Source organism: Talpa occidentalis, unplaced genomic scaffold, assembly GCF_014898055.3.
Source record: "Talpa occidentalis isolate TD23 unplaced genomic scaffold, MPIMG_talOcc4v2.1 talOcc4.13, whole genome shotgun sequence".
Lineage (NCBI taxonomy): Eukaryota > Metazoa > Chordata > Mammalia > Eulipotyphla > Talpidae > Talpa > Talpa occidentalis.
The window spans coordinates 60,326,473-60,341,857 of NW_023601322.1; the positions used below are offsets into that span (position 1 = coordinate 60,326,473).

At 43.6% G+C, this 15,385-nt stretch overlaps 1 protein-coding gene across 1 annotated transcript in view; it reads left to right on the plus strand.

Moving 5' to 3' along the window:
* HTR4 (5-hydroxytryptamine receptor 4) overlaps positions 1-3,950 on the plus strand; it is a 50,054-nt gene extending 46,104 nt beyond the window's left edge. Inside the window, exon 6 of the mRNA XM_054693971.1 lies at positions 3,860-3,950. Coding sequence (XP_054549946.1) covers positions 3,860-3,950 — 91 coding nt within the window. The remainder of the gene's footprint in view (positions 1-3,859) is intronic.
* Positions 3,951-15,385: the final 11,435 nt, after the last annotated feature.

Here is a 15,385-nt window from a genome sequence, read left to right on the forward strand (position 1 = left end):
TGCCTATTCACATTGCTACATTCTTTTGCTTCCTTTGCTGAGTTATTAGAGTGATCGTGTCATTGGAAGTGAGTAAGTGTTAAGCCATGTGCATTCAATGTAATCGATTGCATTGGAAGGGGGTCTCTCAGGAAGCAACGACATGCATTATTTTGTTTTGTTTTTTTTTTTTGTTTTTTTTTTGTTTTTTTTATAGAGGCATGTTTTCTTTGTTTGTTTGTTTGTTTGTTTTGTTTACACAAGCACTGAGTACAGTCAGAAGCGCGGGAGGGTGAGAGGATTCACCAGAGCCAGAGCGGGGAGCAGAGCAGGCAGAGGGACCGAAGCACACTGCTGAGGGGAGCAGCGGGCGGCAGGAGAGGTCTGCGCGCCATGCGGAACCCTCCTCCGGTGGCCGGGGAGCAGCCGGGAATCGAACCGGCGCTGCAGAGGCCGCAGGCAGCTTTGCAACCCAGCGCTCAACCGCTGCGCCACCGGGGAGGCCCGACATGCATTATTTTGTATCTTGAATGAGGACCCAAAAGGCAGATGACTAGAAACTATTAACTGTTGACCATTAGGTCAATACAATAATGTAAACTGAGACTGGCAATGGTCAACTGGGACACAAGATCGCTCTGTCATTCTGTTGTGCCAAGATACTGTGAGTCTGTTGAGGAGGCTGGGCCATTGTCCATCTTTCTCCATGACTTGACTCTTTGATAAGGGCCCGATTGATCAAAAAGAGTGGTGTCAGGCATCCAAGAGCAGTTTCATAGTAAGCTCAATCTTTTTTTTTTTTTTTTTAAAGATTTTATTTATTTATTTATACAAGCACTGGGTACAGTTAGAAGTGCAGGAGGGTGAGAGAATTCACCAGAGCCAGAGCGGGGAACAGAACAGGCAGACCGACGAAATACACTGCTGAGGGGAGCAGCGGGCACGGCAGGAGAGGTCTGCGTGCCATGTGGGACCCTCGCTGGTGGGCGGGGATCAAACTGGCACTGCAGAGGCTGCAGGCAGCTTTGCAGCCCAGCGCTCCACTGCTGTACCACCAATCTTTACTTGAATCCCTCAAGGGATTACTTGAATCCCTGCAAGGATTTTATGAGTTAGCCAACATAAAGTCTTGGAAACTCCCTGCCCTGTCTTCCATCCTCTCTTCTCATTCTTTGCTGTTTATTCACCCAGCCCCTCTTTCTGTGTCCTCCATACTTTACATCTGCCTCCAAAGGGTTCCCCCCCTCCGCTTTCTACTTGCTTTCGCCAGTTCTACATCATAGACACTGTAAGTGCCAATTGGCAAAGAATTCAATAGGTAGAAGGGGTTAGTAGAAAATTACACTGTGTTGACATCCCTGTCACACTGTGTTTCAAGAAAAGGAGTAGCTGCATCATACTGCAGGCTTCCACGGGTGGAATGAATATTACATGTACTCCTGCACATATGACCTTTACCTTTACCATCATAGAGTAACAAGAAAGTGCTGGTGACAGCAGCACGTACACTGGACTTAACAGTGGTAGTTCTGAAGACCATGAGTGAGAATGATTAAGAGCACAGTCTTTGGAGTCAAAATTGCAAGGTCTGATCCTGCCATTTATTAACGGAGTAAATTTGGGCAAATTACTTAAAGTCTCTGAAACTTAGTCTCATTATCTGTGAAATGGATACAAAATACTTGAATTGATGCCTGACACATGGGTGCTGCCCTAATGGATGGGTTGTTTTTGTCATTGCTATTAACAACGATGAGAATAATAAATATGATAGGAAGGGAATTTGGCCAGTGAGAAATGAAAAGCCTTTCCTTCCCTCCCTCCATCCCTTTTTCTTCCCTTCTTTCATTTTTAAAAAAGATTTATTTATTTATGCTTACAAGAACTGGGGTACCGACCAGAGGTGTGTGTGGGGGGGGACGGGGGTGAAAGGATTCACCAGAGACAGAGTGGGGAACAGAATAGACAGACTGAAATACACTGCTGAGGGGAGCAGAGGGCAAGTCAGGAGAGGTCTGCTGTGCCATGTGGGTATCTTCCTGGCCGGGGATCGAACTTGTGTTGCAGTGGCTGCGGATAGCCTCATAGGCTGCATCTCAACCCCTGTGCCTCCAGGGAGGCCCCTCCCTTCTTTCTTTGTGTTCATTCTTTTTATTCTTTTTAATGGGTATGTTCAGTGAATAAGATGGCTAAAAATATCAAGAAGGAGGTATGTGAGAATGGAAGATCACATCTTGTGTTATCTAGAGAGTTTACACTTGAAAATTTCATGTGAAAAATCTGGAAGAAGGAATGTAGAAACAAGAATCAAACAAGAATCAAATCTATGTTCAGAGCAAACCCAGAAATAGTTAGCTCCTATTATTTAGAGAAGAAATCTTGCAAATTCTGCTGCAATAAGAAGAATCTTCCAATTGGAAAGAAGAGACTATTATAGAGAGAAAGTTACACCCTGGATTGATGGGAAACATCTGTCTCCGAATCCAGATGCATTATATCTCAGGAGTTTAAAGGATCTCATTGATAAGGGCTCTGGATTGTGCTCTTTCTGGGACTTGGGAAATGAGGGAAGCCTGGAGACCAGAAAATATAACCCCAGTTCTCAAAGAAAGACTAAAGCTACACTGTAGAAACTCTGAACTCATAGCTGAGTAGACCTTACAAAATTCTGACAGTTATTACACAAGTGATTTGTGAGCATCAATGTTATTTCATTAAAAATTGATTCGGGCCAACTAATTTCATTATTTGTTAGGGCAGATTTGCTGCTTGACAGAGATATTCAGCAAGGCTGTGGACGAGGTACCCATGGAGGTCCCTGCTTAACCATACTGAATGCTGCTTATTTAGGGGATGGCTGTCTATGTTCGTGTTACACAGATTTTGCTCAAATTCTGTTCTATTCAGTGGGGTTTTTTTTGTTTGTTTGTTTTTTATCTCCACTAAAGCCAAAAATATCTAAATTAAAGTGAAATACCTAGGCAGAAATAGATTATCTGACCTTCCTATGGGCTTATAAAATCCTTAAAGTCCAGTTTGAGTCCATCCTAAGTAGTCAGATCTTGAATGTTGACATTGTGACTTAGAATGATCTCTGTGGACTAAAATGAGAACAAATCAATGAAATGAAGTTTATTTTTTTTTTACAATACTCATACTAATAAATTTTTATTGTTTATCTGGAATTCAAATTTAATTGGGCATCTGGTGAAATGAAGTTTAAATGAGACATGTGGTATATATTTGGCCTCCAAGAAGCAAATAACAAAAATTGCATAAACATATTAAACAGGAATTGACAGCTGATTGGGCCCAAAAGATGAAAGTTGACATCAGAGTCAGGCTAAGCCAATATTAGCCCTTGTTCCAAATGAACTTAATGTTGACCATGTTCATGGAAATCAACTAAATTGAGGGCAAAATGTGTGTGAAGAAAGTCAGACTCACCGTATAGAGATGTGCTCTTTCCTGAAGCCGTATTTCAAGAGTGATGACCCTGGCAAAGACTGTTCAGAGGACTCTGAAAATCATAATAAGTGTAGGATGACAAAAACAGGAATGAGTTACCTGGAGAAAAGAAAGCCAGGAGACTAAACTGGGTTGAGGGCAGAATTTCAAGTGGTCCTGGAGGGCGTAGGAGTTCCATAGGCGTCAAAGTTGTCGGGAAACAGCTTTGGCTGAACAAGAATAAGCTCTTTCCAAATACTAAGTTGATCAAATGTATTATGGTGGAACTGGCCACTAGAGAATTGTAGGCAGGGGCTAAAGCACCTCCATCTGCATGGCACAAGGGGCTTTCTCACACTGGGCGGGCTCTTTCTCAAATCATCTGTGACGCCCATTCCAACTCTGAGACTCTACCATCTTCTCCCCTCTCTAGGGATGCAGTGGAGTGTGGTGGCCATTGGGAGAGTCATTGCCACCCCCCAGCAACTTCTCCTTTGGTGGCTGCCCAGCCCAGTGACACTTAGGCCCCTGGGCAGAGACCCGGAAGACAGCATCCTTCTGAGAGAGGGCCAGGTGCTAACTGCTGCTTGCTCACATGACCACATCTGGCACCCTCTGCACGGCACATCCCACCATCGGTGCAGCCACCCCTGCCCACTGGGCTTTTCCTCCAGGATTCCAGCAAGTGGCGTTCCAGGCAGTGAGGGGACAGGACAGCCTGTGGTTCATGGGAGAATCTCCTCCAGGCTTCCCCACGGAGGGATCTCTTCATTCCAGCGGTCCCTCTTCCTGGCATCTTGCCCTTAAATCACACTGTTGTCCCCAATATGTCCCCTTCCTGTGCTTGTCTGTCTCACTCTTGTTCCAAACACAGTCAATCCCTTTGCCCCATTGCAGTCAAACACATCTCAAATCTGCTTTCTTTGCTACATCTGCTCATGGACATTGTCCAAACACACCCTCTCGGGGTCTGTTGGCTGGTCGTGTTCCTGAACCACACACGTCTGACTGTTCATGTCTATCACATTCACGTTCAAATGCGCACTGTCTCCTCCTTGTCCTGCCCTGTCCCAGATGCTCTCCCCTGTGTCTGGGCCCAAACGTGCATTTTCTGGGCCAGCTCCCCCATCTGCAGCGGACTTCCACCTGCTCTTCCTGTGTCCAGGGGCTGTTCTGCGCTGCAGGGCCTGCTCTGCCTATTCACCAGGGAAGAAGCCGGGGCACTGCAGAACCAGGGGGGGAAAGCAGAAGACAACTGGCCCTGAGCTGTGGCCTCACATTCTCTTCTGAGATCCTCATTTTCTCCTGGGCCAGAGCTGGGCACCTTCTCCTAAAGAACCAGGGTTAGGGCTGGGCTGATGGCTTTGATCATCGTATTTATGAACAACTGGAAAATTTTCCCTGGAGCCTTGGGGGAAGCCCACGACAGTACCAATTCAGAACCCTTGAGTCTGGCTTGTTGCTCCCAAAGGAGAGGACTGTTGGAAGCTCACACTGTGGAGACCTGTGGCTCTGTTGCCCACTCCTGTCCCCCAGGTGAAGGCAGGGCCACTGGCCCTGGGGTGGGAGACAGTGCTTGCCTTGAGCCAGAGGCCCCAAACTCCAGCCCCAGCTCTGCTGTAAATGTGATGTGATATCTTGACCTCCTACCTTCCCATCCCTGGACCTTACTTTCTATATCTGTTGATTCAAGTTGGAACTTGGGGAATCTCTAAGGGTCCTCTCTGTTTCTAGAACAAGATGCTGCTACAGCCATCAGCTACCTCTAAAAACCATGGGATGCCTGCCTGCCTTTTGACTTTGTTTCAAAGGAACTACCCTCTTCATGTGGGCCTTCTAGACCTTGCCAGTTTTGCCCTCCAGCTTACCCCGGGTACCTTTCTCTCTAAGCTAAATCCATGGCTCTTGCCAACTGCCCTAGAGTGTAGCTCCCAGGAGGTGAACACCACCACGTCCCACTGCCCTGTGAGTTAACTTGATCCTGGCTGTGAGTTAATAGCATCTCAGGGCTTGACCACACCCGCTTTGCTCCTGCTGCTGAAGAGGCATCAGTTATCATTTCCGTTGATGTTTACTTTAGTTCTGCAATCAAGCTGCACAGGAAAGAGACTTTGGAATAAGGAAGAAAAGATTGTCCCCAAACCATCCAAACCCACAAGGAATTCTGCATCATGTGAAGGCTTAGTTTGGTTGGGGACAAAGTATTGCCTTAGGGAAAGGAAAAGCCTCTAAAGAGAAATATTATATAGATGTAAAAAAGCTTTGCATCTTGCATAGATTGGGACTCTCACAGATCAGTGGAGCGGGTTCAAGTGGCATCTCTTGTCAAATGTGAAGAAGTTTATTTAAGTCCTGATTTGCACCTTAACTCTGGCTGAACCAATCCCCTTTGCTGTTGCAACTCACTCCTTCTCTACCTTTACTAGATTGGGCTTAGGAGCAACACCACTTGGGGAATGTCCCTTTTCTATTACAAAGGAGGGAGCAGCAAGACTCTGGGCCCAAGATTCTGAACCTGGTGATGAGACCCAAAGTCTTTGTTCTAGCTGCCACATCTGCCCTGCCCATCCACTGCCCCCAGGAGCATGCAGTGAAGATGGGGTGATGCAGAAGCAGCACATGCACTGAGTCAGTGCTGACCTCCTGTGTGACCCTGACCTGGTAACTGAACCTCTCTGGCCTCAGAGACAATCTCTCCTGCCTACTTCATGAAGTCGTTGTGAGGAGAAGATAAAACATTGGTTGGTAAAAAAAAAAAACATTCTGTAAACCATAAAATGCCATTCTGTATGTCTATTATGACTATGGTGACTTTGGATGCTTCTTGAGCTCTCAAAGACTGAGAACTAAACCCCAAAAGGTAAAATGATTTAGAAAGTGAGCTTTCTCTGTTGAAAAACAATCCCAAGAGCATCTGTTTTTCCTAATCTACCTTCTTCATTTGGTCACACCAAGGGCCATAAACACTGGGAGCATTTGAAACATGTTCAAAGCAATTTTGTTCTCCGACTAAAGGGCTGGGTTGAGAGAGATGGGAACTATTGGCTGATTTTGCAAAGAATGAGCCTAAATCTTCATGTAACTTCAAAAACATGTGGAAAAAAGTCAAATGCCATAAAAGAATGCATTTGGGTAAAAAAGACCTGGGTCATTGAAATGATCCCCACCCTGTAGAAATATGTTAATGTTCTATGAGAAAAGAAAAAAAAAACAAACCTCAAACATGGACCAGATTATCAATGACTATCTAAGAATGCTACATAGTTTACTATGAAGCAGATAACTTTTAATACTTTTCCTAATCTAATAGTCTAAATTATTGTTAGTTATGGCTTAATGTTACTTAGCTAACACTTTAGTTTTGTTTACATTTTTTAGTAAAGTAGAATTACAAATGGGGCCTCTCATATCATTCATGATGTTCTGAGTCCCATTGTATAATTGTCATATAAAGTACGTGGAACAGTATCTAAAACATGGAACTGAATTATATAATTTCAAAGGATTACAACTTTTAGTGATGGCTGTATCTTGTTTTTTGAACTCATTAGTGATATCTATGATTGATTTGAAAGCTAAAACTTAGAACGTACTAGGGTCCCCAATTTTAATTTGTTTCTGCAGAGAGCTTTTTGGTTTTATGATGGTCAACTTTTTGAATCAATTCTCATGAATGTGTTTTGGGAAAAACAGCAGCCTACATAAGCTTGTTATTTTCATTAATAAATTCTCTCTATTTATTGATGAGCATTAATAAATTATACATGTTTCTATTTGTGCATTTCATATATGTCTATATAGATTATTCATGGGGGGGGAGCTTAAGTCTTAAAGTTAATAACCAAATATTGAATATACAAGAAGGTGCCAAATTCATAGATTGGGACTCTCACAGATCAGTGGAGCGGGTTCAAGTGGCATCTCTTGTCAAATGTGAACACCATGCATGAGTTTTGTGTAGCTACTCTGTCACTTCATACCCAACCCATCCCTTGGAAGTTTTGGGTTTTTAGAAGCTGGAGAATTTGGTCCATGGTATCAGGTTCTCCTCCAGGTAAAACCAGAAGCTCAGGGCCCTCAATAATGTGATTCTACCTGTGTGCATGTCTGCCATCTTCATCAGGGCCTTAAGCACTAAGACAGACCTCTCTGACATGATCACCCCAAGAGCAGGGGATGGTGAAGAGAATCTAGTCCAGGCACTCACTCCCCAGGCACAACCATAGGAGCCAATCAAGGTAGAGGACATACAGAGGGCTTTGCTTGAGATTTTTAATCCAATGTCTCCTTGCTGAAACATTTTTGGAAATATTGATAGACTCAGTGTCTATGAAATCCAACACCCACATTCTCTGAGTCTAGGGCAGTGGAGAGACCCCTATCAGCCAGTTGGGGGCTGAACATTTGTCCCAGCTTGCAGCTCTTCTGTTTGACCCTTGGGACCTCTGTCATCACTGAGCAGAGAGATATGTGCCAGACAGGTGACAGTAAACACAAAGACTCTAAATCAGAAATGAGCTTTAGCTTGTGTTACTGGAGCTCAGTGACACAAAAAGAAAAGCAAAGATGATAATGACTCAGAAAAGGAAGTAAAGATGATAATGACTCAGTAGCTTTAGTTACTATTCTTCAGCTAACTGCAATGAAGATCTTGTAGGAAGCCTTTTCTACAAAACTCCACAAAGTAGTGGAAGACACTGAGCTGCATGTGAGAGAAGTTGACCTGGAGTTTCCCCAAGCATGCAGAGATTGCCTGGAGCTGGAAGTGGAGCCAGAAGTGGAGCCCAGGCCCAGCCATATGGGGCATTTATATGCTGCGTCACTTGGTCCTGAGATGTGCGCTCTTTGGCAACATGAAGGTCCTTGAAACTGATGGAGTCTGTTCTTATACATCTTCTCCCCTTTGCCTTTCTTTCCCCATAAGTCTTGGCTTTCTGTAAACAAATAAAGATGCATTTTATCATTTCTCCACCTTTTAGCTAAGATCAAGTGCAAATAACGATGCATTTATAAAGTGTTCTTCACTGACTTTAATAAACTAATCCCAAAGCACCTAATTGGAAGTAAAATACTTATTCTTGGCCAGTCAGAAATTGGTTTCCCATTAAAACTATTAATTTCATAGGAAATAAGGGAAATTCAATCTAGCTATATAATCAGTAGTTTTTTCTCACGCATTGCTTTGTGTCCGTTCTGACATCATCCTTCTGCAATTGATGATATCTTTCATCTGGGCTGGGGCGTCGGGCTCAAAAACACAACTTGGAGCATGCCATTTCCCTCATCAGAGTCCCAAGGGGCTCCTCATTGCCTGCCAAATTCTGGGCTCTCCATAGCGTGTCTAAATTGCCATTCACAGTTTTGTCTCCAGTTACCCTGCCAAGCTGACAATATGCTTCGTCTCCCCTCACTTCTTCCCTGCCTTTGACCTTCAGGCCATTGGTCCTGCTATTCTGTCAGTGGGCACACATCCCCTCACCTCAGATCTCAAATGCCATCTTCTCCTTGGCTTCTTCTCCGGCCTCCGCGACAGCATGAGATGTTTGCCCTATTCCAGTCCCCAAGGCACTTTATTTGTTCTCATGATATTTTGCTATACTTTTCAGTGCGGTTCATTAATTATGCCCTTTCTGAGCTTCCCAACCAGAGTTTTGGCTTTTATTTTTTTTTTAAATTGAAACTAGACTTACCAGATTTTGAGCCCCTCCTACTGGGCTCTTTTAACGCCATGTCTCATTGCTGCTCTGCCCCACCCCCTGCAAATGCTGATAAGAGGAACATCTTTCAGTGACGATTTTGAATAAAGCAAGTAACAATAGGATTTGAATTTTAAAATGCTATTTTTTCTCTGATTTATGGCAAACCTTCCACACCCCAGTTTGGTTGATGTTTACTGCAACAGAACTTAAGCCTAAGCCTAGTTTTGTGTTTGTAGAACGCAGTGGTGAAGCAGACTGAAGTGGCGTGAGTTAGTTGACATCATATGGTCCTAGAGCATGTTGGTCACCATTTGACCAATAGTAGCATTTAGTGAGAGCCAGAGCACAGAGTGGATGAAAGGAGGACCCAGCCATGGATGTGGGTGAATGTGGTGAGTCACCAGGCTCAGAGGTGAGGGCTGGCTCAAAAACAATCCATGTCTCCTTTTCCCAGCATCCTCACTAGCTGTGTGACTGCCTTGGTCCTGTCCTCCTCTGGATTAAGTTTCACTTCCTGCAAATTGAGAGGCTTTTTGTGGTTGAGAGCTTGGGCTTTGCCATCAGAGAGATGCAGTTTAGAGCTGGCCCCGCCAGTTTCTGGCTGTGTATGACTTTGGGCATACTCTTGGCCATCTGAGCCTCAGTTTCTCCATCGCATGGGAAGAGACTTCCCAGAGTGCTGTTGGGAGGCTTCAGTGGGATGAAGCTAATGACAAGTGGAGGGTAGTTCTGGGGTACAGCAAGTGCTCCCTCAAGTGTAGCTGTTGCTATTTATACATTCTATGACATTTGAAGTTCAAAAGCCTTGTGTGGCGCCCTGTGTAAGGGTATAGAGAAACTAGGGGTGGAGAGTGATGAAAACATCAAGCAGTGGTTTTTCCATGTCAGTGTGAAATCTAGAAAAGGGTGAGCTATAAAGACTTTCTGGAGAAGATGGAAATGATGGGGATTTGGTGATGGAGTCAGAGAAGATGTATGTGATGTGTACGGGCAGGAAATGGAGTTTCATGTCATTCACTGTGTGGCTATAGAGCACCCAAAATGCCTGTCCCTTCAAGTTGCCTAAGCAGTCATCATACTTCATCTTCTAAGAGGGTGAAGGGACTCAACTTCATCAAGCATCCAAATTACATGGGTGTGACCTTGACTTTTTACATACTTTGTAACACTAATCCTCAAAAATTATACTGACTGGATTGAATGCCAGCTTCCTATGCTGTGTGTCTTTAGGTAAGTAAGTTGACTTCTCTGAGCCTCAGATTCTTTACTGGTAAAATAGATGCATTAACTTACAAGGTTACATAATTTAAGTACAATTGTGTATATGATAACAATTAGAATACCACAAGGGAGATAATTGGTGATTTTTATTATTATTTTCACTGCTATTTTATGTAACTTCCATTTTTATGGATAAGTGAGAATTAAAGGGATTAAATTTCTGAACAAAAATCATTCAATGATAATGAACAGAGCCTAGTGTTGCCCTTCTTTGGAATCATATTCTACTTTTCTGCCTCTGTAGGAAGTAAGGAACCAAAACAATACCATCAAATTTTGAGGACACCCTGCCTCTGAAATTAAAAAAAAGCCTTTGTAATATCTATGAACATCCTGATAGCCTGCATGAAGTCATTTAAATTGGTCTGGAATCTTTGATGAAAGGGCAAACATTATCTGTGTTTTTAAAAACTTGGTTGGAATCAGATAATTTAATTTCAATTGAGTCTTTACCAGTATTGAATGCCATTAGGGGGTTACGTCATTTGATTCCAGCCTTGGACCCCTGAATTAGCATGGTAATCGTTTGTATATGGTCTTCTTGTCAACAGCATCCAAATGGGGCCCCATATGCCACCGCTTAATGATGAAATTCTTGGCCAGAACACAGACCAACCCCCTCCACCCCTCATTCTTTCTCCAAAGCCTTTTGGCAATCTCTCCATCATCCTCAGGAATTTGTCATGGGGAGACCATGAGTCATCAGTTACTAAGGCTCTGTGACAGAGAAGTCAGCCAGGGTTTCACAGTATTGAGTGAGAAGCCCCAAGCTGACAGCCAAGCCACCATTTCTGGTGGACCTCTTGTCCCAGTTGGCCAGAGAGCTGGCCTTTGGCCTTTGGATGTTAGTCAACAGAAGGAACCAGGAGAGAGGATCTAATCAGGGTCACCCTTATTATGTGTCTCCTCTTCCCAACCCAGCCTTCCGGAAACACTGAGCTTGTAAAAGGTCAAAGTCATTCCAGAATTCTGTCTCATCTAATAGTAGCCCTCACAGCAGAGAGCAGCCTCTATTTATTTTCTAATTTCCTGGCATTTCTTTGTTACTCAGAACTTCCCATTTCAGCGGATGGTTTCCCTTATGGTGGCCTCCCCGACAGAGGAAAACGTGGATAATGAGTCCATCTTGAATTCTGCCCTGATCAACTGGGTGACTTCCGCAAGACGCTCTGGGTCCCAAATGTCCCATGACACAGTGTCCTAGCCTGCCATAGGGAATTTTGTTTATTCACTTGTCAAAGATTTCTGTGCTGCTAAAGGAGAAAGAAATCAATCAGGTTTTTCCTTTGACCTTTGATCGCTTCCACATTAATAGGTGGGAAAGTCACAAAAATGAGAAAGCTAGGCAAAAAGTTAAGCAAAGTTGGTTAAAATACTATGTTCTAAAATATACAATACTAGGCAACATGTGCAATATGTTAGTATTACTATTACACATGCTATTATTGTTGTTTTGATATTATTATTATTTATTATCATCATTTTATTCTAGACTTTCAGGTGGGAAGTCATCTCCAATTTCTATCACATTCTATGCTTCTTATATTTAGTCTCTAAATTTTACTTCCTTTGAAAAACTGAAATCTAGTCTTTTCTTTATTTTTTTATAAAGATTTATTTATTTATGCATACACGAACTGGGGTACAGGTCGGGGGGGGGTGGTGAGAGGATTCACCAGAGACAGAGTAGGGAGCAGAACAGGCAGATGTACTGAAATACACTGCTGAGGGGAGCAGCGGGTGAGTCAGTAGAGGTCTGCTGCACCATGTGGGCCACTTCCCTGGCCAGGGATCAAACTCGTGCTGCAGTGGCTGCAGATAGCTTCATAGCTCTGCATCTTAACCACTTGCACTACCAGGGAGGCCCCTGCTATCTAGTCTTTTCTTTACAGTTCCACTGTCACCTCTCAGTTCATACCACACAACTTCTTTTTCCTGGAAGCTAACAATTTTATTGTATTTCTAACATTTAGGTCATAATAGAGCTATTTGAGAGTATGTTGGAATCCAGGGGTTTTTCCCCAAAAGTCTGGACATATGCATGAAATTTTTTAGGTGTATAATTTTTTGAGATAACATGGGTCTATAACACATGCTTTAGAGATGTAAGTGCACACCTTTCAGATCTAAAAATTTGTAATGCCTTTTCGAAAAACTCATTTAGTTTCTGAAGGCTAAAAGTAATCCCTGCTTTAATGTCACTATCTTGGTGGAGATGACAACACTGACTTAATAAAGTCACAGACCACCCCCCCACCCCCCGCCATACCCCGTTGCTCTACTGCTGCTTAGTGGTTATTTATTGGGTCATAAATACAGATTCCAAGGGCCGTTTTTTTGGTCATCACAATGATTCATTATAAATATAATATTTCTTCACATAACATGATCTTACCTCCAAATAGCTCTTAGAAATGATCTCATAAGTTGTTCCAGATTCCTTATAGACAAGGTAAAGGAATATGTCATTGCTTTCATTTACATATTCAAACTCAAAACTCAGAACAGTTTCAACAAATGGCTGAGATTTTGGTGAGTCACTGGATCCAATCAGAAATAAGAGTGATTTCCCTCATCGGGGGTGTATTGCATGCCCACAATGTGCCAGGCAGTGCTAGAGCTCGGGGTAGGCCAGTGCTCAGTTGGCCTTGTTGTCCTGAGGCTGTTTTGAGAAGAAAAAGCCTGTTCTCTTTGGAAATTGACTGGCATGAGTCCAGCATTCCTAATTCAGTGATAACGCCTGGCATTTTAATAGCACACATGAAAGCACGCATGCACAGTTTCTGGAAGCAGACAAATGTGCATAACAGTCCTGATTTCAGCTACTTCCATGCTTGAGTGTTGGTTTCCTTATCTGTAAAACCAAAATGATTTCTCAAAATCAACAAGCAACTATAACCCAGAGACACACTACACGGAGGAGTAGGGTCAAAATAAGGGGGATGCAATTGTAGGGGGGAATATAACCAAAATGAAAATGCATACATTGTGCAAAAATGAAAAATGATGTAAGAATTATATAAAATAAAATATTTAAAAAAATAAAATTCATAGGCTTCAGGAAAAAAAGAATGATTTCTAAAGCAAGGGATAGCCAATTTCAGGGGGCTGAGTTAGTCGTCTGCCTACTTTTGTATGACCCTTGAGCTAAAAATGTTTGCTATATTTGTTAAGAGGTTATATTTGTTAATAGGCATCAACAACAGCAAACTAAACAGGTGAAGAAACAACAGAGAAGAATGGGCAGCAGAGAACGCTTGAATAACACTCACCCCTCCTCCACAGTAGCACACAAAGTAGGACTTCAGAGATGGGTGACCATGGTCTGGCTCCAGACTCTGCCCTGTACTGCCTGCATGACCTCGAGCTTAACGCTCAGAGCCTCAGTTTCTCCCAATGGACATGCTAATGACTAACATATCTCAGTACTTTCTAGTCATTTATTAAGAAGACTTGCCAATACCTGTTCTAAAACCAGACTGCCTATGTTCAAGTCTACATGGCCCCTTCGCAGCAACATTCTCTTGAGCAAATTGCCCAACTTCTATATCTGCTTTTCCAACATCTGTATCTGATGTCAATGAGAGTTGCTAGCAGTACTTATTTCTAATGACATAAGGTTTACATAGGTTAACACACATGAAATGCAGAGATGGGAGGTTGGTCTGTGAAATGTTAGCTGTTATTAGGAATATCACCACCATTATTCCCAGTTCTCCAAAAGAGGTTAGTGGCTGTTAACCGATATAATGTCTATGTGTATGGGAGGTACTAAATAATGTCAGCTCTTCTTTGCTGTATCATCTCTGACTTCTCATTAGAAGTTCCCAATGACCCAGTGATAGGTATAGGATGTCCTTCAAGTCCAGAGAAGGGAAGGGATAGATACTGATCCAGGAAGATACAGAGTACGGACTGGCAACAGATTTTGCATTCTGAAGGTACATCCACTTTCCATACCATGCTGTCTCTCCATCAAAACATATGAGGGTCTTGGTCCTCCCCGGTGATCTAGGGGTTAAGTCTCAATGCTATCACTGCTGTAGCCTGAGTTTGATCCCCGGCCAGGGAGCTAACACACACATGGCACAGCAGACCTCTCCTGTCTCACCCACTGCTCCCCTCAGCAGTGTATTTCAATGGATCTGCCTGAAAATTTCCCTTAGGAGCCCTCACCATTGTCCCTGATGTACAGGACAGAATAAACGGAAGTGTGTTTTGTAGATGGTGTTCATCAAGTTGGGAGAAGTCAATGATCTGCCTCTGGTTATGACAGTGAGCTTTGCTTAGATGCAGTGAGTTGTGTCCCAGCTGTTGTCTGGGATCCACAGACCCCCATTCTGAGGAGGAGGATGATGGTATGGCCTTCTCCCTCCGGAAGGGTCCCTCCTGTTGGTCCCTCTGTCAGGTCAGATGGAGTCTTCTCTTATGAGGCGTTAACTCAGAATTTGTGGATAAGACCCTTTTAAGGAGCAAAGAGTTCTTCTAGGCATAACAGGGAGGAATAAATGAGGAAAGCCGGGGTTTGCAAATTGTGCCTGCCCAGCTCATCCTGGCTTTCCCCGTGTGGAACACTCAGGCATTATTCTAGGAGCATAGCTCTTCGCCGGGCCCTTCCTCTGCCTCCCACAGGAGTCTTGCTTTCTTGGCTTTGAGTTTTCCTAACACCTGCTGCCAGGCAGCTGGCTAACCACCACCCACCCATCCTGGCCTGTCACATGCCAGCCAAATCACAGCCACAGCAGCCATGCTGACATCCAGCCCTTTCAGGGTCCTGACCTGCCTTCCTGGATCGAACATGTTCGACTTTCAGGTGAGACTGACCAGCGAGCATGGTCCAGGGCGATCATTTCCAGCGTCCTGCCTTGTCTGGGCAGTGGAGTGGCATGTGTGTCACTTGCTTCCCTTTCAATCCCTGCATCAGTGTATGGTGAATAAGCCAGAAAATACTGGATCTCAGGCAACTTTGTAAGATGTGA